Source organism: Vigna unguiculata, chromosome 10 (genome assembly GCF_004118075.2).
Source record: "Vigna unguiculata cultivar IT97K-499-35 chromosome 10, ASM411807v1, whole genome shotgun sequence".
Lineage (NCBI taxonomy): Eukaryota > Viridiplantae > Streptophyta > Magnoliopsida > Fabales > Fabaceae > Vigna > Vigna unguiculata.
In genome coordinates, this window is record NC_040288.1 from 33,283,796 (window position 1) to 33,309,474 (window position 25,679).

Genomic DNA, 25,679 nt, shown 5'->3' on the forward strand with positions numbered 1-25,679 from the left:
GTATATTTTAGAAATCTGTTCCCAAAAATGTTTTCCAGAATGTATTTCACTTGTTTTGAAAATTTTATTTTAAAAATCTCGTTTTAAAAATTTCATTCTGAAAATTCTGTTTCGAAAAATTTTGCTCCAGAAATATTATTTCGGAAATTCAGATTCTGGAAAGCCTCTTCCAAAATTCATAATCTTCACTTATATAAAGATAAAAGGGTCACTTTTTAAAATTGGAAGAACTGCAGGATGCAATTGCCATTTTTTAAAACTAGCAAACGTCGCGGACGTACTGTGTGTTTATATTTTTTTAATTTTTAAAAAATTTAAGTTAAGATTAATAATAAATATATAATTTTTAAAGTAGTTATTAAATATAAAATTAAAAAAAATACGTTAAAAAAATTTAATAACAATTTAAAACAAAAGAAATTTTTAGAAAAATAATTAAAAATAAATTATTTATAAAATAATTAATTTTAAAATAATTAAGAATAAAATGAATATTATAAAACGTGGACACAAAGAGGAATCTCTTTTTTTTATTATTATAGATAGATATAGATGTAGATATTATGTAGGATAGGAAAGCAGTAGAAAAAAAAATTGTGGACATGAGCCCTTTAAAGATGAAGACAGAAAATAATTGGATATTTCTTTTGGCATCTATAATATTTTTGTCTATTCTGTTATATATATATATATATATATATATATATATATATATATATATATATATATATATATATATATATATATATATATAAATATAAGATGGAGAAACTTCATATTAGTGAAGCTACAGTTTTCAAAGTTACTTGTTAAAACTTTATCCGTAATATTTTAAAATTATTTAAATTAAATAAATATTATGAATTTTACTGTTTTGAAAATACATCTCCAATCACAAAACCCGAAAATAAATTCAAAAATACACTTTTGAATTCTCGCATTCGGAATAGATAAAGACCCTCGTCATCTAATTTTATATGCCTTGTGGTTTTACCTTGTTACAACACTTTCATTTCATTCACTCTCGGCAGTTTCTTTCTGTATTTCCTTAACTTTTTTACCTGCGTCCTTTAATTTTTATTTTTCTTATTTAATTCATTTTGGATTATTTAATCAATAAGTTAATTTTTTACTTTTAGATCCTATAATTTGAAATTTATTTTTAACTTTTTCATTATATAATCTGAAAAACCCTCAGATTATCTAATGTAAATATTTTTTAATTACACAATCTAAAAATTATTTTTTATTTTTAAATTATATAATGAAAAAAAAAATTATACGAGGTGTGGGAAGAGACTGTTTCACTTTCACACACCAAAATTATATTTCACCATTCTAAGTAATATGGAACTAAATCAATCAATATAATATTAACATATTTCACTCTCGTATTATTATGCCACATGAAAACCCCATGTCATGAGAATTTAAAAATTTATTTTGGATCACAGGATTCATAATTCAAAATATATTTTCCGTTCTACAATTGCACAATTTCAAATACTTAATATAATATAGATAGTACAGCTTGAAAATATATGTCAAATTATACACTTTAAAAATTCATAACATTATATCAAATAAAAGAATTTGAAATACAAGTATAGCAAAATAAAGTAAAAAAAAAAAAAAACTTCAAATTTGAAATAAATTGGATTGTGTGGAGCCCATGTTCATCCAGCTATGGAAACATGGGTTTTTACTTCTGCATCTATCTAATTATTACCTGCACTCTCATAATTACTACATACACCCCATACTCTTTATAATATATTCCGGTGTTTCTCGGATGAAGGCTCTAGGGTTCTTCAAGACTTTGACAACACTATTAATTTATTAATTTGTTATCATCATTGTTGACAAGTCCACTTTTGGAAAACTTGATGATGACAAGTTCACCTTTGATTAAGACGTTCACACCTCCATCGACAATGGAAAAAAACATAAACATGGCTGCAAAATTCTTTTTATATATTTTAAAATATTAAAATCAGTGATATATTTTGATGACAAAAAAACAATAATACACAAATTTAGAAGGAAATTCAATTATTTTGTGACTCATTTGACACTATAATTTTAAGAGTAATGTAATTATTTAAAAAGTAAATTTTTATGTTTATAAAAATAAAAATGAAAAGAAGTAGTAAAAATATCAAATGAATGTAATAGTTTGTTAAATGTCAAATTAACACCATGCTTATTATTAATATGGAAATACTAGTGTATGAACTTGCATATTATGTCGAAAATAAATATTATCCTATAAAGAAATTTAATTTATAAATAAAGTGGGATGCCTTTTATTTATTTCAAACCAATATAAACTACACTTATTTTTTTTTATCTATTTTTAATTATATTTGTGATTAATTTTAATTTTAACATTTTTATGTGACACATAATAAAATTTTGATTTAAATCAAACAGAATCGATTTTAAATCGAAGAAAATAACCAGTTCTACATGTATTTTTCTTTTAAAATTAATAATATTTCCCATTTCATATTATGTTGCAAATATAAAAGTAAAATAATATTTTAAATTTTATATAACTAATTAAAGTTAATAGTTTTTTAAACAAAATTAAACATTAAGATCTGATTTTCACAATTTCTTTTGTCCAATTAGACTCCTAAATCCAAAATCATTTTATAAAGACATTTTTATCAAAAGATTCACTTAAATTTACTATATATCTAAGAAATTCTTAGTATAAGTAATTTACTGAGATGATATCGTAACTAATTGACACCTGTCTCAAATTGAGGGTAATTTAGTCTTTTGGATTTTCTTTTTTTTCCAAAAGCATTAAATGGAGATTGACGTTTGCTGACAGACGGAACCTTCTTCTTCAAGCCATTGCAGTTGATCAAGGTATTTGAATTTTTTCTTCTTTCGTTATCTTTCTTCCTCTCCTTCTTTTGCTTTCTTTCTTCTTCTTCTTCTTCTTCTTCTTCAAATCCATTGCTTCTTCTTTCTTCTTCTTCATACCAACGTAAGTGTTTTAAATATTCTTTTGGCTATTTATTTTTGTTGGCGGATTGTTGTTATTGAATGTTGACAGAAGTTTGGGTGGTGGATATTTTTTAATGCTTCTTTTTTTTTGCTGATTATTGTTGTTGCATGTTGACAAAAGTTTTGGTTGGTGTAGGTAATTTTTTCTTTTATTTTTTCTTTGTTGTGGATATTTTTTTAATACTTCTTCTTTCTTCTTCATATCAGCCTAAGTTTTTTATTTTTTTGTTGGTCTTTTTTTTTTGTGATTGTTGTTGTTGAAGGTTTACAGAAGTTGTGGATATTTTTTCTTTTGTTTTTTTTCTTCTTCTTCCGTCTTCTTTCTTCGTCGATCCTTTTTCTTTCTTCTTCTTCATATGAAGTTATATATTTTTTTAACTTCCTGTTTATTATTTTTCATGCATAACATAACCTTTGGTTCATCAAGGTTAGTTTTTGTTGTTATTCTTCCTTTTTTCTTTTTTTTTTCTTCTTCTTTGTGGATTCTTCATCTTTCTTTTTCTTCATACTCTGTTATTTTTTCTTTACTTTGTGTTCTGTTATTTTTTTTTTTACTTTGTGTTGACTGTTCTTTATGAAAGTTTTGATTTTTTTGCAGATTGAAGTGCTTTGACGTCGAAAAAAATAAGGCTCATGGATAAGGATCTAAGGCCCTTTGCAAATCAATTGGACTTTTTCTAAGCAGAGCATTTGTAATGGCGGCAACACTGTAGAGGACGTGATTTAGCTTTCTTTTCAAAATGAAAAAATTGTCGAGGAATCTTCTAGCCACGACTGAAATTCTATATTTTGTGGTGCTTTTGTGGAATGAACTTGCAAACAATCTCTCCTTTCTCTCCTGCTCATATTTTTGAAACCCCAAATTTATATATTTTTCCTTTAGCTTTTTTCTGTTAAGGTTTTGTTCTCCTTAATCAACTGATTGTTTTGTTTTCATTTCCTATGATTATTTTGTTTCCATCTCTTATTACTGTATTTTCGTGGATCTATCAAATGGGTTTGTGGTTTGTTTTTATTTTTGTATATTCATTTATTATATTGATGGTTGGTTTGTTTGTTGCTTTTGTTATTAAGGTTTTGTTTTCTTTCATGAGATGATTGTTGTTCAGGTTTGCTTTAGCTTTTGCAGTTAAGGTTTGCTTTGGCTTTTGTTGTTAAGGTTTTGTTTTCTATCTTAATGTTTCTATTTGTTTTGTATCTTGAATATGTTTTTGTAATCCAAAAAAGCCTTTCCATGTGAATGTGTATCTAATGTTTTTCCTTTCTTTGTCCTTATGAAACCTTAGGGAGCATAATCCTTTATTTGTGTGTTTGGAGTTGCTAAAGGTTTACTATAAGTTTGCCTTCTCCATATTTTTCTTTCATGGTTTTAAATTGAAATCACTCTAAATTCATAGATATTCTTAATATGTATGAATGCAATGATAGATATACTCTAAAAAGATCCCAAAAATTCTTTATTACTAATATTAACACTCTTACTTTCTGAAATAACAAGTCTTTGTGGCACAAATAGAAGGGAAGGTTCAACAAGGTGATGGAGACACTCAATTACTTTGGCATTGAACTCATGGATACTAATCTCACTACTACAGAAAGAGCATTTATGATTACAGGTGATTCTGATAATGATAATAATCAAGACTATTTTTTACTACAGTTATTTATCAAATTCATAAGAAACTTAAAGATGAGATGTGATTCATCTTTTCACTACTATGAATATGTAGGTGTTCATGCTTACTTGACAAAGTTAACAATGTGATAAAATAATATTCATCCTATAAAAAATTGCTCCTTAATTTTGATCAATTTTACTTTGGAAGTTTCATAATATTCGAAAAGTATAATGTTCAATTTGATCAATTATATAATGAAGTTTCATAATATTCAATTTGATCAATTATATATATACACGTTACTTTTATTTAAAATATTTTACGTTTCTATTTAAAAACTTTAAGATCAATATGTTAGATTTATTTTGAAAGAGATCCTTTAGCAAAATATGCCTTCCTTCTTATCAACAATTACCAATACATTAAAATTTCATTTTAATATAATATATAACTTAAAAATTTTATTGTAAATTTTAATTATATAACAATATTGTTTTTTTATGCATCACTAACCAATTGTTGTGTCAATTTTATAATTTAAAACAACAAAAAATCATATCCAAATGTTATTTTTTAATCTTATTTGTATTATTATTATTGGTATTATTAATTGTATTTTTAATAATGTATTATTTAACATAATAAAATCAATATTAAAAAAATTATTTAATTTTATTTAATTTATTATATAAAAATACTCATAATTTATTATTTATCTTTTATTATTATTATTATTAGTGAAAACACAGGAACGACTTATGTTAGCATTTTATAACTTTTATAGATATTTGAGTTAAATATCAATAAAGAATATATAAATAATTTTTAAAATAGTTGTTAAATGTAAAATTAGAAAAAATATTATATACACAAAAGAAATTTTTAAAATAACTCTTAAAGACATAAGAGAATTTTAGAATAACCGTTAAAGGTAAACTATTTATAAAATAATTAATATTTAAAATAATAATTGAGGATAAAACTGAAAAAACAAAATATGCACACAAAAGAAATATAGTCTTTATATATTGTTATAGATTATTATTACTATTATTATTGTTGTTATTTTATCATTATAATAATAATAATAATAATAATTATTGTTATTATTATAATAGTTAATATTGTTATTAGTGTTGTTGTTAATATTGGTATTAATATTAATAGTATTAGTATTATTTTTTGACACTGAACTAAGCATGAGTACCTGAAATTGAAAAATTAGACCGGTGAATACATAAAACTTGAACAATTAATTAAGTACAATAACAATTTCAGGCCATTTATATTAACAAAGTTGTATGTGAATATTGTGGTGCTGATATTTGACTTTTTCAATATTTGTAGGATATAATTTATGTTAAAATCTTAGAATGATAATTAATGGTAAGATTTGTTGAGATCCTACGAGATCTTATTTTATTGTAATAATGATTACAATTAAGATTCATAAACCATTCTTCCATTTCAATCTTTTTAGAACCAAAATTAGTATTTATTTCATATATTTGTTAATTTTTCTAACACCAATTATGTCACCACATTTGATTAATTTTTTAACAACTTAACACGTAATTATAAAATAAACAATCTATCTTCTTAGCACCTGTTAGGTGAAATACCTAAATAACTTATAATATAATATATATTTATAATCTAAAAGATACATCATCTTGATATTATAATCATCATTTTAAATTGATACATTTAGTTACTAAATTTAAATTTATGTTTATATTATTAAATTATATTTATGTTATTGTAATTTTACGATTTATATCTTAAAAAATAATATGGTTATTCTTAAAATAATATAGATAAATATTTAAAATAATGTTTCTTTAAATATTATTCTTATGAAGAGACTTAAAAAAATTATCTTTATTAAATATTATTGTTATGAAAATCAATGTCAGCTACGAATAAGATTAGGTGTGTGGTTCTCTTTACTTTTTTTCTCCTATGCTAATATTTAATTGGACGTGTGTTAATGTTGTTGTTGGAGGGTGATGGCAAGTCATATATTTTATGGTATTTGATTTACTTTATTTCAACTATTTTATATTCAAATTGTTTGTAATCATATTTAGTTACTTAATCTAGACAACTTACAGTTGAAAATTTTGATTTAGCTTGATAGTTATTAATCTCATACACTAAATAATTAAACCGTATAAATATGATTATTCCAAAAAAATTGTCAATTTAAATATAATAACAATATTATTTATTTTTGAAATATAAAAAAAAACAGCAACCACCCGCGCGTATTATTAATATTATTTGTATTATATTACTATTAGTATAATTGGTATTACTTTTGCTAATATTATCATTATAATTGTTAACTATTTATATTATTATTATTATTATTATTATACATTTTATCAAAAGATAAGTTACGTTACCAGAGAAGATAGTATTGAAGAAAGATATCAACGGAAAAAGAGTGTATTGTTATTAACTTAAATAGTAGCATGTACTCCATTTTATTTTCTATGGTGGAGTCTGAGCATTTTATGTCCTTTTTTATTCTTTTGGTTGTGTGGAGAGAGCAATGGTAAACATAGTTGAGTGAGTAGTGTATAATCGATTGAGTTACAATTACGAGACTTTATTGGAGCATTGAATTACACATATTAACATTGAGGTCGTGAAGAAGGTTGGGGTGTTTGTTTAGCGATGTTGTATGCATACTTGCTTGGCACCATATAGGATCAAGAAGGTTGTGGTGTTTGTTTTATCCGGTAGTGTTGCTTTTTCAATTTATACATATTTTCAACCATTAATATAATTTCAACCAATTTATACATCTTTTAAAATTGTAAATTAATACTAAATATTGTTACAACTATAATAAACAAAGTCATAAAATAAAATATAATACATATATTTTATATAATATATTTGAGACAAAAAATATAATTAACGTTAATTTTTAACTTAAAAGTAAAATAATATGATGTGAACATAAAGGCTTACCATAGTCTGTTTTTCACCAAAAAATAAAAATAAAAATATGAGTAACAACATTATATTGTTTTTCACCAAAAAAATATAAGTAACAACATTATATTGTATATGGTTACGAAGCTATAGTAAAACATTGTAAATGTGTTAGTAAAACATTGTAAAACATTATATCGAAAGAATTAACCATCTTTGCACTGCTTTAAAACATTATAATTGTGTTATTCTTTGGACAATTAAAATATCAATGTTTTCATAACAATATTTTTTTTTTACAAAATAAAAGAAAGTTAATAAATTTTTTATGTATTTTTTCTCAACAATAGTTTCTCTTGAAGAGATTATGTGATGATTTTGTATTATAAGCATTTCATTGTATGAATAGGCTATTTATCTGAGACTTGACAAAAAATTGTAGTTTAAACAAGTACTATATGATAACAAGTTAAATAATTATAACAAAAATGTGATTTACTATGTTATTTCAAATTCGGTTGATCGAATAAATATTAGTCATTTCTACTTTTACTTTCATGATTTCTTACCCTTCGTATTGCGAAAATAATAAAAGTGTATTTGATTTTTTTTAATTTAAAAATTTAAAAATTTAATATTTTCAAAGTAATAATTATTTTATTTTGAAATCGGATTCCAATATTTAAAAGATTAAAATATTTAGTTTTGCAATCATGATTTGTTTTTAAATATTTTCATTAATTGACCAATTAGTTCTATTAATTATTTTAATTTTATAATTTATTTTATACGTTTTAAAATCTTTTAAATTTATATATTTGTAATTAATAATTACATATTTAGTCTCTAAAGATTTGTTATCAATTAGTTGATTCCATTAATTATTTTAAATTTCTTTAACATTGAATTGGAGATTTTGAGTTTATACATTCCTATCTGTTGACTTCTTTAAATATTTTAAATTTCTTTAATTATTTCCTACAACGATCCATGGATACATATCTTATTTTAATATAATATATTTGTGTTTATATTTATATGTGTTTTTATTTAAAAAATTTATATTATATAATATTTTGTGGACTATTTACATTTTACTATATAATATATATATATATATATATATATATATTATATTTCACTTTAGTTACTTTTAATTATTTATTTATTTTTTATATATAATATAATAATTTAAAAATAATAAATTAAAAATGGATAAAATAATAAATCAAAATATTATTATTTTTTATCTTTTAACTACTAAATGTTAAAAAGATATATTAACCTATCGATTGACTTTTACTAAATCCACGGGATCAGTCAGGTGAATATTTAGTTTTTTAATTTATTTCATATTTTACCGAGTTATATCTTGTATAAGCTGTTGAGGGCACTGTATATATTTAGTCTCATTTAAGTTATGTGTATGTGTATATGTATTAACTTTGGGACATTTTAAAATGATCAAATATAATATTAAATTATAATATACAATTATTACATCTTAAAAATTAATTTTATAAAAATAATTAGACAAAACTCATTTTTTAATAGAGATGAATATATTTTCATTTGTGTTATTTCTATTATATTTTAAATTAATTTGGACAAATTTATTATAATTTAATTTATTAACTTATTTAAAGCAGTGATATAATTCGATAAAAAAATACGTTATTTTATAATTAATTTGATACTTGAAAAATATAATTTTGAATAAAAGAAATTTTGATTTCAATGTATTGTATCTAATCTAATCCAATTGGATCTAATAGATTAAATTGGATCGAATGAAATTGAACTTAACAAAATATATTTTAAGTGGATAGTGACTTTGTCCCAACCTATGCACTATAAATTTATCACTAATTACTTTTTACTTTGAAAACATTACAATTATTAAATATTTCTTTTAATGTATATATATTTTTCTACAAAGATTCATGACTTTCTTGATATTCTCGAGAGAAAGATATTTTCTTGCAATATTTTATGCTTTTTCTATGAACTTTATCTTCTAAGTTCCTGTTATGGAAAGAAAGACATACACGACAAGCAAAGTAAAAGGTTGTAGTGACAGGCATGCCCGCTTGAGCATTAGTATTCTTAGTAACTTATAACAAACCATAATCTGTCGCATTCATATTTAGAGTTCTAAGATATTCATATAAATCACAACTTGCTCACCATAACAGGTTTGTGATAAGGTGCAGATCACTGTTCAGAGTTGAAACCGAAGATGGGGGAAGCTACACAGAGGTAATTGCTTCTTCTTTTTTCACAAGTTCCAAATACCAATTATATTGCTGCACTCAAATTTTACGTTTTTGTGAATTCCTTACAACCTTTGTGGGTTTTGGTTGATCAGGTATGCAGTGGTGACAGGAGCAAACAAAGGGATTGGATTAGAGATAGTGAGGCAGTTAGCTTCAGAAGGAATAAAGGTGGTGCTCACTGCAAGGAATGAAGAGAGGGGTCTTCAAGCATTGCAAAAACTTAAAGCCTCAGGTCTTTCTCATCTTGTGCTGTTTCATCAGCTAGATGTGGCTGATGCTGCAAGTGTAACTTCTCTTGCTGATTTTATCAAATCCAAATTTGGTAAACTTGATATTCTGGTAAAGTCAGACTTTGATGCTTCTCTCTTTCTTTTGGATAGAAACTGTTCAATGCTGTTAGTGTCAGCATTAACTATTACTTTTAATGATACTTTTAAGATAATGGAACCAACCACCAGGGGTTAAAAAGAGATTGAGCATTTTATATATCTCATTTATTTTCCTTTTCTTCATTTGGCATGGGATGATTATGCTCCTTGTTGTATGTTTGTTAATATTTGGTATTAAGTAAGCTTCAGTTGCCATTGAATCAATTTGACAGATTCCTTTTAAATCTCAGGATAATTTTTTTTTAATGGTTTGAAGGGAATCAGTTTTTTACATCTAGTAAGTTTTTGTGTTAGCATGTTTCAGTATAACATGTTGTTCCGTGCAGGTTAACAATGCAGGAATTCTTGGAGTTGTAATTGAAGACAGTGATTTAATCAGTACAGTAATATTGAATCGTGGGGTAAGAAAATTCTCATTTCATGAACTTGTATTTGTTGTTAAGCCCAACACAAAGGAATTATGAATGCATTTTCACAATAGTTCAGGTATTTGGGATTGGCTCTTCTTTTGCCATGTTAATGAGTGGTTTATTTTAGATTTATTACTCAATACATCTTTTGAATGTATGAACGACTTGAGCATTATGTGTTATTAGAAGACTTGCAAACTGAAATGTCATTGTTTTCAGGTGGTACCGAATGAGGAAGGAACAAAGGCATTGACTCAAACATATGAGTTAGCTGAAGAATGCTTGCAGATAAATTACTATGGCACTAAAATAACTGTAGAATCTCTCATGCCCCTCCTCCAATTGTCTGATTCGCCAACAATTGTGAATGTATCATCCGCTCTGGGGCAGTTAGAGGTAGGCACCAACATCTTGTGCCAATAAATTCTTTTCCTATTTCTTCTGGATAAACTGCAATTGATTGTGCCAATAACTTCATCTCTTCTGAATACTTAATGAATAACCAATACATATGTTATGCAATGTAACATTGAGTTTATTCAAAACTTTCCTTTAACATATATTAGTTCATTATTGCATCTCGGTTGCTTTAATTTTCTTAAGGTCTTGTTCCTTAATCATGTCAAATTCAGAGCTTTCCTAAGGAATCATGGGCAAGAGGAGTGTTGAGTGATGCTGATAACCTCACAGAAGAGAAAATAGATGAAATAGTGAAGAAGTTTCTGAGTGATTTCAAAGAAGGTTCATTAGAGAGTAAAGGGTGGCCAAGGTATCTAGGAGCCTATATTGTGTCAAAAGCTGCTATGAATGGATACACAAGAATCCTTGCAAAGAAAAACCCATCATTGTGCATAAACAGTGTTTGCCCTGGTTATGTGAAGACAGATATAACATCAAACACTGGTTTTCTAACAGTGGAAGAAGGTGCTGCTAGTCCTGTCAAGCTTGCACTGCTTCCCAATGGTTCTCCATCTGGTCTCTTCTATTTCAGAGCTGATGTGGCTTCCTTTTGATTTCCAATGATGCCGTTTTCTGGTTTGAGGACAAAACCAGTGCTTTTGCTTCTCAATTGTTGAAACTGTTTTAAGCACATTATATCATGTTGTATTAAACTTGTTTTGTTTGTATCTTAACGAAGTCTAAACTGAGTATGCAATAAAATTAATATTTAAGTACTACAGGCATTAAATAAATTATCATTGGCTACAATAATCTTATACGTAGATATAACAAAAAAAAAAAGTGAACAGTTAAGTGGTACCTTAGACTAAATAAATGAACTTTTTTATGAAAAATGATATTTTGATATCCAAAAGTTTTTTACACTTATTTAATATTATTCTTTAACCTCTCTTTTCCTTTACAAATACTTCATCTATGACAATTTTACCTCTGAAAATAGGTTGTCGAATTACTCGCCTAAGTGTCAACGAATCATTTTCTTTTCTTTTTCATCTATCTTATGGTTTTAATATTGAGAAAATTAGTAAATTTAAAGCTTCCGTATGTCTTTATCTACACTTTAAAATGAAACTGTTGCCAAATTATTATTATTAAGCTTAAATAGAGTAATGAAACTGTTGCCAAATTATTATTATTAAGCTTAAATAGACATGCGGTCTTTCTTTTATTTTAATTTTTTCAATTTGCATTTTTGTTCAATTTGATTCTAAATTTTGAAAATATTTTTTAATTAAGTTCTTTTATTTAACACCGTTAAAATTCATAACAGAATAATGTATATGTGTCAGCTTTTTAGTGGCGCAAATCATTATACAATGTTATGTGACTGTGAATGTACTCTGACATGGGTTGTGGTTTAATTGAAAGGGAGATTTAGGTTTTTAAATTGTAATCGTTGGCATGTCGTGGAGTAAGGGTCTTCTTCACTTTGTACAATCTGCTTGCCATCCACCTTGAGCTTGAAAGTCATGTCTCGTGGGTCATCCTCGTCCTCTTGCAATAGTTGGGAGCAATATAGTGGTGGTTCTAGGGTTTTAGGCAAACCATCTATTTGTGATTGTGGAGAGCTTGCAATTATGCGTATAACAAGAACTACGAAAAACTTGGATAAACAATTTTAAGGTTGTGTGAACTTCAATGTTTGTTTCATTCATTTAATATGAGGTTTAAATTGAAGATGTTTATGTTATTTAAATAGAAGGTTTGTTTTTTTTTTTAATAACAGAGAAGAGGTGAAGATGTGTGGGGTGTAATTTGTTCAAATGATGCTTTGAAGATGGTGTTGATGAAAGAAATGTCATTATCGTCAGAAGGAAGAAGATGTCTGCTCTGAAAAAATTAGTGAGGGTTTGGAAGAAAAGGTTTCAATTATTAATACTTGAAATATTGTTTCTGGTTGTAATGAACATAGTGTTTGTGATGTGTTTTAATTCCCATTGGATGTTTCAATTTAATTCCCATGGGATGTTTCAGTAGAAGTGTGATTGTAATTCCCATGAAGTACTTCCATTGTTGTAATCTTATTGACTACTAAATGAATCTATTTTGGCACGAGATGTTCAATGAAGTCTAGGGAATACAATTTTCATTTTGGTCATTTCCTTTTCATACTTTCATTTTACGAAATTCACCTTAAAAAGTTATCCTTTTTATAATGCAAATATGTCTAAGTCAATGAATTTAAAAATGCACAAATTCTTATTATATTGGACAACAAAAACTAATCCAGAATTGGATAACACGAACAATCCACAATTGATGATATCATTCTTTGATAAAAATTGTAAGTTCCAAACTATTGATACATAAGGGAATTCAGTTTTCCTAGAAAAGATTTCCATTCATATTAGTGAAGCTACAGTTTTCAAAGTTGCTAATTAAAAGTTAATCCGTAATATTTTAAAATTATTTAACTTAAAATAATATTATGAATTTTACATTTTTGAAAACACATTTTGAATTACAAAATCCGATAATAAAATTCAAAAATACGTTTTTGAATTCTCGCATTCGGAATAGATTCATAAACTCATTTATATTTAGTTTTGAAAAATAATTTTTTAATAATTAAATTTTGATAATTTTTTTTAATAACTTAAAACTTGAGGTGAGGTGGTATTTTTTAGGTCATTTTTCATTTTTTTTATTTTTTAATTTTTAAAAATGTTATCTTAAGTTATAAAAAAGTTGTCAAAATATATGGTCTTCTAATTTTATATGACTTGTGGTTTTATCATGTTACAACACTTTCATCTCATTCACTTTCGGTAGTTTCTTTCTGTATTTTCATAACTTTTTACCTACATCCTTTAATTTTTTATTTTTCTTATTTAATTCATTTTGGATTATTTAATCAATAAGTTATTTTTTTACTTTTTATTCTATAATTTGAAATTTATTTTTACCTTTTACATTGTATAATCTGCAAAACTCTCAGATTATCTAATGTAATTTTTTTTTGAAGTACACAATATAAAAAATATTTTTGATTTTCAAATTATATAATGAAAAAATAAAAAAATAAAATTATACGAGGTGTGGGAAGAGACCGCTTCACTCTCACACACCAGAACACAAACCACTAATCAGTAATAAATTTGACACCAAACAACCACGGTGACGTATGGAAACCCCATGCCATGAGAATTTAAAAATTTATTTTGGACCACAGGATTCATAATTCAAAATGTATTTTCCGTTCTACAATTGCACAATTGAAATGTATTTCTATTTAAACTGCATTTTTTTATATAGATTTTTAAATTACATTCAGAATATATTTTTAAATTATATAATTTTAAATACTTAATATAATAAAGATAGTACACCTTGAAAATATATGTCAAATTATACACTTTAAAAATTCATAACATTATATCAAATAAAATAATTTGAAATACAAGTATAGCAAAATAAAGTAAAAAAAAGAAAAAGAAAGAAACTTCAAATTTGAAATAAATTGGATTGGGTGGAGCCCATGTTCATCCAGCTATGGAAACATTGAAATCATGGGTTTTTACTTCTGCATATATCTAATTATTACCTGCACTCTCGTAATTACTACATACACCCCATACTCTTTATAGTATATTTCGGTGTTTCTCGGACGAAGACTTTGACAACACTATTAATTTGTTATCATCATTGTTGACAAGTCCACTTTTGAAAAACTTGATGATGACAAGTTCACCTTTGATTAAGACGTTCACACCTCCATCGACAATGGGGGATAATATAAACATGGCTGCAAAATTCTTTTCTGATATATTTTAAAATATTAAAATCAGTGATATATTTTGATGACAAAAAAAATATAATACACAACAAATTTAGCAGGAAATTCAAATTATTTTGTAACTCATTTGACACTATAATTTTAAGAGTAATGTAATTATTAAAAAAGTAAATTTTTATGTTTATTAAAATAAAAATGAAAAGAAGTAGTAAAAATATCAAATGAAAGTAATAGTTTGTTAGATGTCAAATTAAAACAATGCTTGTTGTTGATAAGGAAATACTGGTGTAGGAGCTTCCATATTATGTGACACAAAAGAAAATAAATATTATTCTATAAAAAAATTCAATTTATAAATAAAGTGGGATACCTTTTATTTATTTCAAACCGATATAAACTACAGTTATTTTTTTTATCTATTTTTAATTATATTTGTGATTAATTTTAATTTTAACATTTTTTATGTGAGACATAATAAAATTTTGATTTAAATCAAACAGAATCGCTTTTAAATCAAAGAAAATAGTCAGTTCTACATATTTTTTTCTTTTAAAAATTAATAATATTTCCCATTTCATATGTTGCAAATATAAAAGTAAAATCATATTTTAAATTTTATATAACTAATTAAAGTTAATAGTTTTTAAAACAAAATTTTAAACATCGAGATCTAATTTCCACGCTTTGTCCAATTAGACTCCTAATCCAAAATCATTTTTTCTAAAGACAATTTTTTATGAAGAGATTCACCTAAATTTCTCTTAAATGATAGAAATTATATCAATCATTTTGCTTTATCATACCTCTCATCGTACTACCCTACACACAAAAATTTTCACACCTTCTCAATCTATTCATTTTTTATTGGCTTAAATACCTTTTTGGTCCTCATTTTCATAGTGTTTGTTGCGGATGGTCCTCATTTTACATAATGTTTAAAATGGTCCTCATTTTTACTGAATGTTTAAAATGGTCCCCATTTTCGCAATTCGTGTTTTATTTGGTCCTTTTCTGTAACACCGTTTAAATCATTAACGGAGTATTGCACTGGTGGCACGGTTTGTATTAGGGTGTGTTAGGTGTACTGTACATCTGGCTAATTAACGTTAATTTTTCAATTTAGGGGAAATTTCTTCATTTTCGTCTTTCTTGAGCTCGGATTTGCAGAGGAAGCCGCTAATACTTGTCATTTCATCATTGGATTGTAGTTGTAGCTAATATTTTGCATGAGGCATCTGTATGCAAATTTTAGAAAAAGATTCTCTGGCAAAAAATTAAAAATACTCACGTGGAAGGCTGCTAGGAGCACACACCCAGCAGGGAAAGAGTGATGTTAACAATTAAAGAGTTAAATATTCATGCTTTCAAATACCTTATTACTATACCTCTGCAATCCAATGATGAAATGACAAGTATTAGTTGTTTCCCTGTAAATCCGAAGAAATTTTCCTAATTACAAAATTTGCCCTAAATGGAAGAATTAACGTTGATTAGCCATATGTACAGTACACGTAACACACCCTAATACAAACCGTGCCACTTGTATAATTAGGGATGGCAACGGGTCGGGTCGGGCACGGATAGTATGATACCCGTACTCGACCCGCTAAAAAAAAATCTGCCAGTTACCCGCCTGTTTACCTGCCGGGTAAACGTTTAAAAAATACCCGCGGATATTTTTAAAACTCGCGGGTACCCGTGGATACCCGATACCCGCAAATATTTAAAAAAATATGTATTTTATAAATTTTTTAATATAAAATTATAAAAATAAAATATAAATTAAATTAAATTATAATTATAATTATAATTAAATTTGACATAATAAAATATACTGTTACTTCTAATTTTAATTAAATTTAACTTAATAAAATATAAATTAAATTTTAATTTTAATTTTTTTGCGGGTAACGGGTATCCGCGGGTACGGATAGTATGGTACCCGTACCCGACCCGTTTATAATTGGGTATTAAAATACCCGCTACCCGCGGGTAATAAATACCCGCGGGTAGTAACTATCCGTCGCGGATTTTATTCGCGGATATCTGCGGACACGAGTATTTTTGCCATTCCTATGTACAATGCTCCGTTAATGATTTAAACGACGTTACAGAAAAGGACCAAATAAAACATGAATTGCGAAAATGAAGACCATTGGTTATGTCAAAATGAGGACAATCCGCAACAAACACTACGAAAATGAGGACAAAAAATATTTAACCTTTTTTATTTTATAAGATTTTGCTGACTATTTTTTAGATTTTCTATGTAAATTATGATAACTATAACAAAATTTATATATTTTTTAATTCTTTCAAAAAAGTATTGTTTTTTATGCTTTAATATCCACTATCTTTGCTTATCTGTATTTGTCTTAAATATAATTTAGTTTTCGAAAACTGAGCCACTTATGTAAGAATTAAAGTAATTGTACGTAGTCCACCAACTACACCAAAGTTTTAATTCTGATGTATGCACATGCAGAAAATGCAGAAAAGATAGGATTTTGTGGTTGGATAATGATATTTTAAATTTTTTTATTTAAATTATTTTTCAAATTTCTATTTCGATTCTTTTAGATCTGATAGTTTAAGATGATTGGAACAATAAATTACCTTTAACTTTGAAAACATTACAATTATTAAATATTTCTTTTAATGTATATATTTTTCTATAAAGATTCACGACTTTCTTGATATCCTCCGGAGAAAAATATTTTCTTGCAAATAGTAAATATTTTATGCTTTTTCTATCAACTTTATTTTCAAAGTTCCTCTTATGAAAAGAAAAGACATAAACGACAAGCAAAGTAAAAGGTTGTAGTGACAGGCATGCCGGCTTGGGCATTGGTATTCTTAGTAACTTATAACAAACCATAATTTGTCGTAATCATATCTAGAGTTCAAAGATATGCATAAATAACAACTTGGTAGCCATAACAGGTTTGTAATAAGGTGCACATCAGAGTTCAGAGTTGAAACTGAAGATGGGGGAAGCTACACAGAGGTAATTGCTTCCTTTTCTTTCACAAGTTTCAAATACCAATTATATTGCTGCACTCAAATTTTACGTTTTTGTGAATTCCTTACAACCTTTGTGGGTTTTGGTTGATCAGGTATGCAGTGGTGACAGGAGCAAACAAAGGGATTGGATTAGAGATAGTGAGGCAGTTAGCTTCAGAAGGAATAAAGGTGGTGCTCACTGCAAGGAATGAAGAGAGGGGTCTTCAAGCATTGCAAAAACTTAAAGCCTCAGGTCTTTCTCATCTTGTGCTGTTTCATCAGCTAGATGTGGCTGATGCTGCAAGTGTAACTTCTCTTGCTGATTTTATCAAATCCAAATTTGGTAAACTTGATATTCTGGTAAAAATCAGACTTTGATACTTCTCTCTTCTTTTTGTTCTAAGTTAAAGTTTGTCACAGAAATCCTCCATGCTTAAGCTTCAGTTAAAAGTGAAAGTTTGTTGCTTTGGTGTGCTCATCCTGCTAGCTACTTGTATTTTTGTTAACATTTGGTATTAAGTAAGCTTCAGTTGCCATTGAATCAATTTGACAGATTCCTTTTACATCTTAGGATAATTTTTTTAATGGTTTGAAGGGAATCAGTTTTTTACATCTAGTAAATTTTTGTGTTATCATGTTTCAGTATGAAATGTTGTTCCATGCAGGTTAACAATGCAGGAATTAGCGGAGTTGTAATCGAAGACAGTGCTTTAATCACTACAATACTCGTGAATCGTGGGGTAAGAAAATTCTCATCTCATGAACTTGTATTTGTTGTTAAGCCCAACACGGAGTCAAGGAATTATGAAAGCATTTTCACAGTAGTTAAGGTTTTTGGAATTGTCTCTTCTTTTGTCATGTTAATGAGTGGGTTATTTTGCGAGTTATTATTCAATAGATCTTTTGGATGTACGAAGTAGTCGAGTATTGTGTGTTGTTAGAAGATTTGTAAACTGAAATGTCATTGTTTTCAGGTGAGATCAGATGAAGAAGGAACAAAGGCAATGACTCAAACATATGAGTTAGCAGAAGAATGCTTGCAAATAAATTACTATGGCACTAAAATAACTGTTGAATCACTCATGCCCCTCCTCCAATTATCTGATTCACCAACAATTGTGAATGTATCATCAAGTCTGGGCCAGCTAGAGGTAGGCAACAACTTCTTGTGCCAATAAATTCTTTTCCTATTTTTTTCTGGATAAACTCCAATTGATTGTGCCGATAACTTCATCTCTTCTGAATAATTAATGAATAATCAATCCGTATGTCATGCAATGTAACATTAAGTTTATTCAAAACTTTCCTGTAACATATATTAGTTCATTATTCCATCTCGGTTCCTTTAATTTTCTTAAGGTCTGGTTGCTTAATCATGTCAAATTCAGAGCTTCCCTAAGGAATCATGGGCCAGAGGAGTGTTCAGTGATGCTGATAACTTGACGGAAGAGAAAATGGATGAAATAGTGAAGAAGTTTCTGAGTGATTTCAAAGAAGGTTCATTAGAGAGTAAAGGGTGGCCAAGGTATCTAGGAGCCTATATTGTGTCAAAAGCTGCAATGAATGGGTACACAAGAATCCTTGCAAAGAAAAACCCATCATTGTGCATAAACAGTGTTTGTCCTGGTTATGTGAAGACAGATATAACATCAAACACCGGGCTTCTAACAGTGGAAGAAGGTGCTGCTAGTCCTGTCAGGCTTGCATTGCTTCCCAATGGCTCTCCATCTGGTTTCTTCTATTACAGAGCTGATTTGGCTTCCTTTTGATTTCCAGTGATGCCGTTTTCTGGTTTGAGAAAAAAACCAGTGCTTTTGCTTCTCAATTGTCGAACCTGTTTTAAGCACATTATATGATGTTGTATTAAACTTGTGTTGCTTGTATCTTAACAAAGTCTAAACTGTGTTACTGTATATGTAATAAAAAGGCTATGATCATTTTTAGTCCTTCAATGGGTATGTTTTTAACTTTGGTCCTTTATTTTTTTTTAGATTTAATTTAGACCTTTAATTTTTAAGATATTCAATTTAGGTTTTTCTTAGTTTTCATTTAATTTAGTCTTTATTAGTTTTATTCAATTTAGTTTTCTTTTTTATTCAATTTAGTATTTTTTTGTAACGATGAAATTTTGTTTTTTTCGATTTGAAACAAAATTCGTAATCAAACTTAACTATAACTTACATGTAAATGCAAAAATAAATGTTTAGAATTTATACATTAAATCATTCTACCTAAATGTAAATCATTCAACCATCTTCCAAGATTTTAAAATTTTTTTAAAGTATGTTTAAAACTTTTTAGATTATTTTTTTATTTTGTTATAAAATATAATATTTAAAATTAATTAATAATAAAATTAAAAATTAAATATAATAAAAAATAATAAAATTTATTGAGATATTTTTTGTTCTTTTTCATTTTAAATTTTTCACGTGTGGTATTCATTCTTTACTCTTTGCATCTCTTCTTTTGTTTTTATTTTAAAAAAATAAATAGAAAGTTAGACATAAATTCATTCTCTTTTTTTCGATTCTCATCCATTCTCTTCCAAAGATAAAGAATGTAACTTTTTCCTTACTCTTTATAGGAAAATATTAGTTTGATATTTATATATTTTTTTCATCTTACGAGCTTTTTGTATATTTATTTTTTTATGAATATAAAAAGAAAAATTATGTACTATATATTTTTTCATAACCATTTTTTAAATGTGACTTGATTATCGTATTTTTTAAGTAATTACGTCTCTCAATTTTTTGATTAGATTTTGATAAATTATTTTTTAGTCTTAATTTTTTAAATAGGTATATTGATGAAAAATAAAATAATAGATTCATTTTTTTTAAAGTGATAAAAGAGAAGATATCTTGAAAATGAAAACAATACAAATTTACTTCTTTATCTATTTTCAAGCATGACACTAGGAATTCAATTATTTTCAGAGAACTATTTCTTAAGATTCAAATAATTATAAGTAGCAGGTTTCATATTAATTCTTTTAAATTATAGGGAGAATGTTTTATATTAATCATTTGGAACTCATTACAAGACGATGTTCTCAAATATGGGAATGTCCAGGAGAAGAGATGAAATTAAAAAAACTTATTTAAAATGAGTTTCATATCAAATATAATTTCAAACCTATATTTTTCTTTAAGAAAAAACATACAAGGATTTCAATACTAAATTATATATACTTTTATTATATTAATAATAATAATAATTAAATATATAAATTTTGAATATATTATTTTATTTATTTCAAATTTTTTATCTAAGATCCACAATACCTTTCAGAAATAAAAGCAGAAAAGTTGGTTTGATTTTGTGGTATAAAAGAAAAAAAGGCACAAGAGAAGATGTTGGAAAAATAAGAGAAAAAGGTTCTAAGATTGGAAGAAAGGTAGGGTTCTTCTCTTCTTTTATTCATTCTTCCTCCTTATCTGTTAAACTACTGTGTTATATTATATCTATGGCTGCATTTTTTTTTTTTTTAGTTTCATACTAAAGTTTTAGAATTACTCGCTTATTATCTCCTTATAGTTCTTCTCATGTTGGTTTCAAGATAAGATAACCTTTTAGAATGGTTATGTGAGGACCATTATTTTCTCCATTTTGTAAGATATTTGTTTCTTTTTTTGTGAGTGATAAATTTTAAGCAACAAATTGTTTTGTTTCATGATTTGTACGTCTCCCCTCTTTGCCTTTCATACATAATCTCTTTTTTTTTTCTTTGCATTTTTTCAATATTTTGGGAAATGTAATTGAAAGGTATGGAGATTGATGCATAAGTTTACACTTATATATATATATATATATATATATATATATATATATATATATATATATATATATATATATATATATATGTGGAGTATATGGAATATTAAGTTCAAATTTTTATATATTTAATTTTATTTTTTATATAAGGGTTTTCTTTTTTCAATTGTTATCTATACTTATATGATGAGATTCATGTTTTTAGTATCTACATTTTTTCTTAATTTATTCTTTATATGATTTTTTTAAATTTAACAAATTTTTATTTAATTTTTTAATTTTAAAGTTAAATAAATAAAAATTATCTATAATTAAATTATAAAAATTATATGCATTTATTTTTTATTATTATAAAGTAAACGATTTTCAATATAGTACCTTTATAATGGTAATTCGAAATCTTTATTTTACATTATTTGAAAATATATTTTTAATCTAAATTACATAAGTTATAATAATATTTTAATTTGGAGGATAATATTTTTGAACTACATAATTTAAAATATTATGTGTAATCTAGAATTATATTTTTGATTACTTAATGAAAATTTTATTGAATTATATTTCGAACCGCATGTATATCTGGATATAATTTGAATTATCTGTTCCATAATATAGATCGGATCCAAATTACTTAATATACAAAATAAAATAAAAATATGGATTAATTATATTTTTAATTATTAAATTCTGATATAAAATTTGAAATTTTTTTATCCAAATTTTTGAGATATTTTAATTTTCAAATTTTAAAAATTAATTAATATAATACTTTCAATTCAATTATATTACATTTTCTACATATTAAATGTGTTTTATAGGTGATGTTGAAACGAAAACTATATCATTTAATTTTAAGTTTAAGAGAAAAATATACCAAAATAACAATTTTAAAGTGTGTATTTTGATAAACTAGTTTATAACATATATACAATACATAATCCAGAAATAGTTTTTTATTTAAATAATATATATGATTTTTAATAAATAGATTATATCTATTATGACGTGAGAAAAGTAAATACGAAGTGAAGAGTGAAAATACCTAAAATAAAAGTCAATCAGAATTTTGTGGGACAAGTACCCTTCACTTTAGGAACAAGTTTCTATGTTTTTTTAAACACATTTTTCTTTTTACGACAGTTTTCATATAATATTTTTAGATTTTATAATTTAAAAGTTATATTAAAAAAATAAAAATTAATGGTCAAATTGCATAACCTTTTTTTTTTAAATTACATTGTATAATTCTGAAATTAAAAATGAGTTTTGAATTATATAATTTAAAAGTTAACTTTCAAAATTATATAATTCAAAAATTATTTTTTTACTTTATACTTTTCAATTCTTGAAAGTTTTGAGTAAGAAAGAAATTTTCTTTAAATAAGAGTGGAGAGGAAAATTTATGGAGGTACAGGCAGCTATCCTCTTTCATTTGTTAAATGGAACAATGTGATACTCAAAACCGGTTTCTACAACATTTTCATCTCATTCACTTTCTGCAGTTTCCTTCTGTATCTCCACAATTTTTTTCCTGCACCCTTTAACTTTAACTTTTCTTAATTAATTATTTTTGGATTATGTAATCAGTAAGTTATTTTTTAACTTTTAGATTCTATAATTTGAATTTTTTTTAACCGTTAAATTATATAATCTGCAAAATTTTCAGATTACATAATTAAAAAACTTCTACATTATAGAATACTTTTTAATTTTCAAATTATATATTGAAAAAAATGTGTTTTTTATTTATTTATTTTTATATGAGGTGTCGCAAGAAACTGCTTCACTTTCACACACCACAATACAAACCACAAATCAGTAATAAATTTGACACCAAAAAACCATGGTGACGTATGCCACATGGAACCCCATGCCATGAGAATTAAAAAAATTTATTTTGGACCACACAGGATTCATAATTCAAAATGTATTTTCTGTTAATTCCACAATTGAAATGTATTTCGATTTAAAATGCATTTTTTATAAGATTTTCAAATATTTTGAGAATATATTTTTAAATTATATGATTTTAAATACTTAATATAGTATTAGATAGTACAGCTTGAAAACATATGTCAAATTATACACTTTAAAAATTCATAACATTATATCAAATGAAAGAATTCGAAATACAATTATAACAAAATAAAGTAAAAAAAAAAAAAAAGAACCTTCAAATTTGAAATAAATTGGATTTGGCGGAGCCCATGTTCATCCAGCGATGGAAACATTGTAATCAAACACGGGTTTATACTTCATGCACCGTCCTAATTATTACCTGCACTATAATAATTACTACATACACCCCATACTCTTTATAGTATATTTTAATGTGACTTACAATCCTTCGATTATATGACTTCAAACTTTGTCATTATATCTTGAACATATTAAAAAATATCATTCTTTGATTATATCCACTTATAAAACCAAAACAGTTTGAAATGTGTTAGATTGACATAGACTTATCATAAAATGTGTAGTATGAAAATTACATGAAGGTGATTTATACACATCTATTTTCAATTGATCGTGTTTTATTTCGATGAGATCATTTTAATAACTTTAATATACAAAGTATAATATTTGAATAATAAAATATACGTATACAACAAAACATGTCCAAAAGTTAATGTATGCATACATAAAATCAAACATAAAACATAAACATATAAAAGTGACTAACTCCCATCAAACCAAAGATTTCTCAAACGGTATAAAACACTCACGTGAGTAATATACTCATTAAAGACCTTCGACGAAAGTCCTTTAATAAGGTGATCTACTATCATTAAATTTGTCCCTAAGTGTTTTATGAAAATTTGTCTGCTCTGTATCATTTCCTTAACAACTAAGAACTTGATGTCAACGTGCTTTGACTTGGCGAGTTCTTATTGTTGTTAGAATACAATACAATTAATTTATTATCACAAAATATGATTTAGTGGTTTTTCAATTCCTTCCACCATTTTTCCCGTAACAAAATATCTCATACATGTTTCATGATTTCATGACTCATAACATGCTACAAATTCTACAATCATAGTGGAAAGTTGTAAGGGCTTGCTTGACACTGCACCAAAAAACTGCACCTACCAGCTAACATGAAAATGTAACCTGAAATGGATCTCAAACTATTTTTGTCATCTTGCAAAATTTGAGTACGAATATCCAATGATCTCCAACTGATCGAACTTATTGTATGTGAGCGTATAATTTTTTGTTCTTTTCAAATACCTCATAACTTTTTTGAGTGATTGTGAATGATCAATTCTTAGATTATTTAAATATTTGCCTGATACTCTAACTATGTATGTTATATTGGACGGATATTTATTGATTTATCATTATGGCATTTCAATCAAGCATCACATGTGAATAGTAGAAAAAAGTGCTTTTCAATTTGCACCATCACGTAACATAGGGATTTTGCAATTGAAAGCCAATTACATGATTCCATGCACTCAATTCAATTAAATATATTCATGAAAAGGTATCGGAAATGTGCAGCGATTGAATCCCTAGATTTGCCATTTATGATTTGCAATTCATTCGCGTAACAGATATCTTAATTAATTCAATCCATTTGCACAATTCCATTCTCATACATGGACATTCACGTCCCAGTAACAATGGCACTTGCAATCAGCTCATTAATTCTTATCACAATTCATTCTAGACAAAGCATGTGGGTGCATACATTAAAAAAATAAATCATAAAAGAGTAATTCATAAAAGAATAATTCATAAGCTATAAGCTTCGTTAAAATTAAAACCTAAAAATTCATAGGGTTCTTCAAAAATTGGAAAAAACATGATAACATAGTAAAATCATAATTTTGAAGACCATTTTGCTGATTACTTTGAAGATTTTTAGGTAAATTACGAAAACTACAACAATTTTTTTTTAATTTCTTTCAGAAAAAAGTATAGTTCTTTTTTTAATTTTAATATTGGCTATTCTGTTTCTCTGTATTGAACTTTTATTTGTTTGAAATATAAAAGTAATTCTACATAAAATTTTAGATTTCATT

The 25,679-nt window shown here is 26.0% G+C and overlaps 2 protein-coding genes across 2 annotated transcripts; both read left to right on the top strand.

Moving 5' to 3' along the window:
• Positions 1 to 9,635: 9,635 nt before the first annotated feature.
• Positions 9,636 to 11,773, top strand: LOC114165810 ((+)-neomenthol dehydrogenase-like). Its single transcript, XM_028050395.1, has 5 exons — positions 9,636 to 9,845; positions 9,955 to 10,201; positions 10,578 to 10,652; positions 10,881 to 11,057; positions 11,294 to 11,773. The coding sequence occupies exons 1-5, from the start codon at positions 9,826 to 9,828 to the stop codon at positions 11,672 to 11,674; spliced, it is 900 nt and encodes a 299-aa protein (XP_027906196.1). The 5' UTR covers positions 9,636 to 9,825; the 3' UTR covers positions 11,675 to 11,773.
• Positions 11,774 to 17,689: 5,916 nt separating this feature from the next.
• LOC114165812 ((+)-neomenthol dehydrogenase-like) lies at positions 17,690 to 19,814 on the top strand. Its single transcript, XM_028050399.1, has 5 exons — positions 17,690 to 17,866; positions 17,976 to 18,222; positions 18,528 to 18,602; positions 18,837 to 19,013; positions 19,251 to 19,814. Exons 1-5 carry the CDS (start codon positions 17,847 to 17,849, stop codon positions 19,629 to 19,631), a joined length of 900 nt encoding a protein of 299 aa, XP_027906200.1. The 5' UTR covers positions 17,690 to 17,846; the 3' UTR covers positions 19,632 to 19,814.
• Positions 19,815 to 25,679: the final 5,865 nt, after the last annotated feature.

Coding starts and splice junctions, on each gene's coding strand:
- LOC114165810 (XM_028050395.1), top strand. CDS start 9,826: ATGGGGGAAGCTACACAGAG. Junction 9,846..9,954: donor ATGGGGGAAGCTACACAGAG/GTAATTGCTTCT, acceptor TTGGTTGATCAG/GTATGCAGTGGTGACAGGAG. Junction 10,202..10,577: donor TTGGTAAACTTGATATTCTG/GTAAAGTCAGAC, acceptor TGTTCCGTGCAG/GTTAACAATGCAGGAATTCT.
- LOC114165812 (XM_028050399.1), top strand. CDS start 17,847: ATGGGGGAAGCTACACAGAG. Junction 17,867..17,975: donor ATGGGGGAAGCTACACAGAG/GTAATTGCTTCC, acceptor TTGGTTGATCAG/GTATGCAGTGGTGACAGGAG. Junction 18,223..18,527: donor TTGGTAAACTTGATATTCTG/GTAAAAATCAGA, acceptor TGTTCCATGCAG/GTTAACAATGCAGGAATTAG.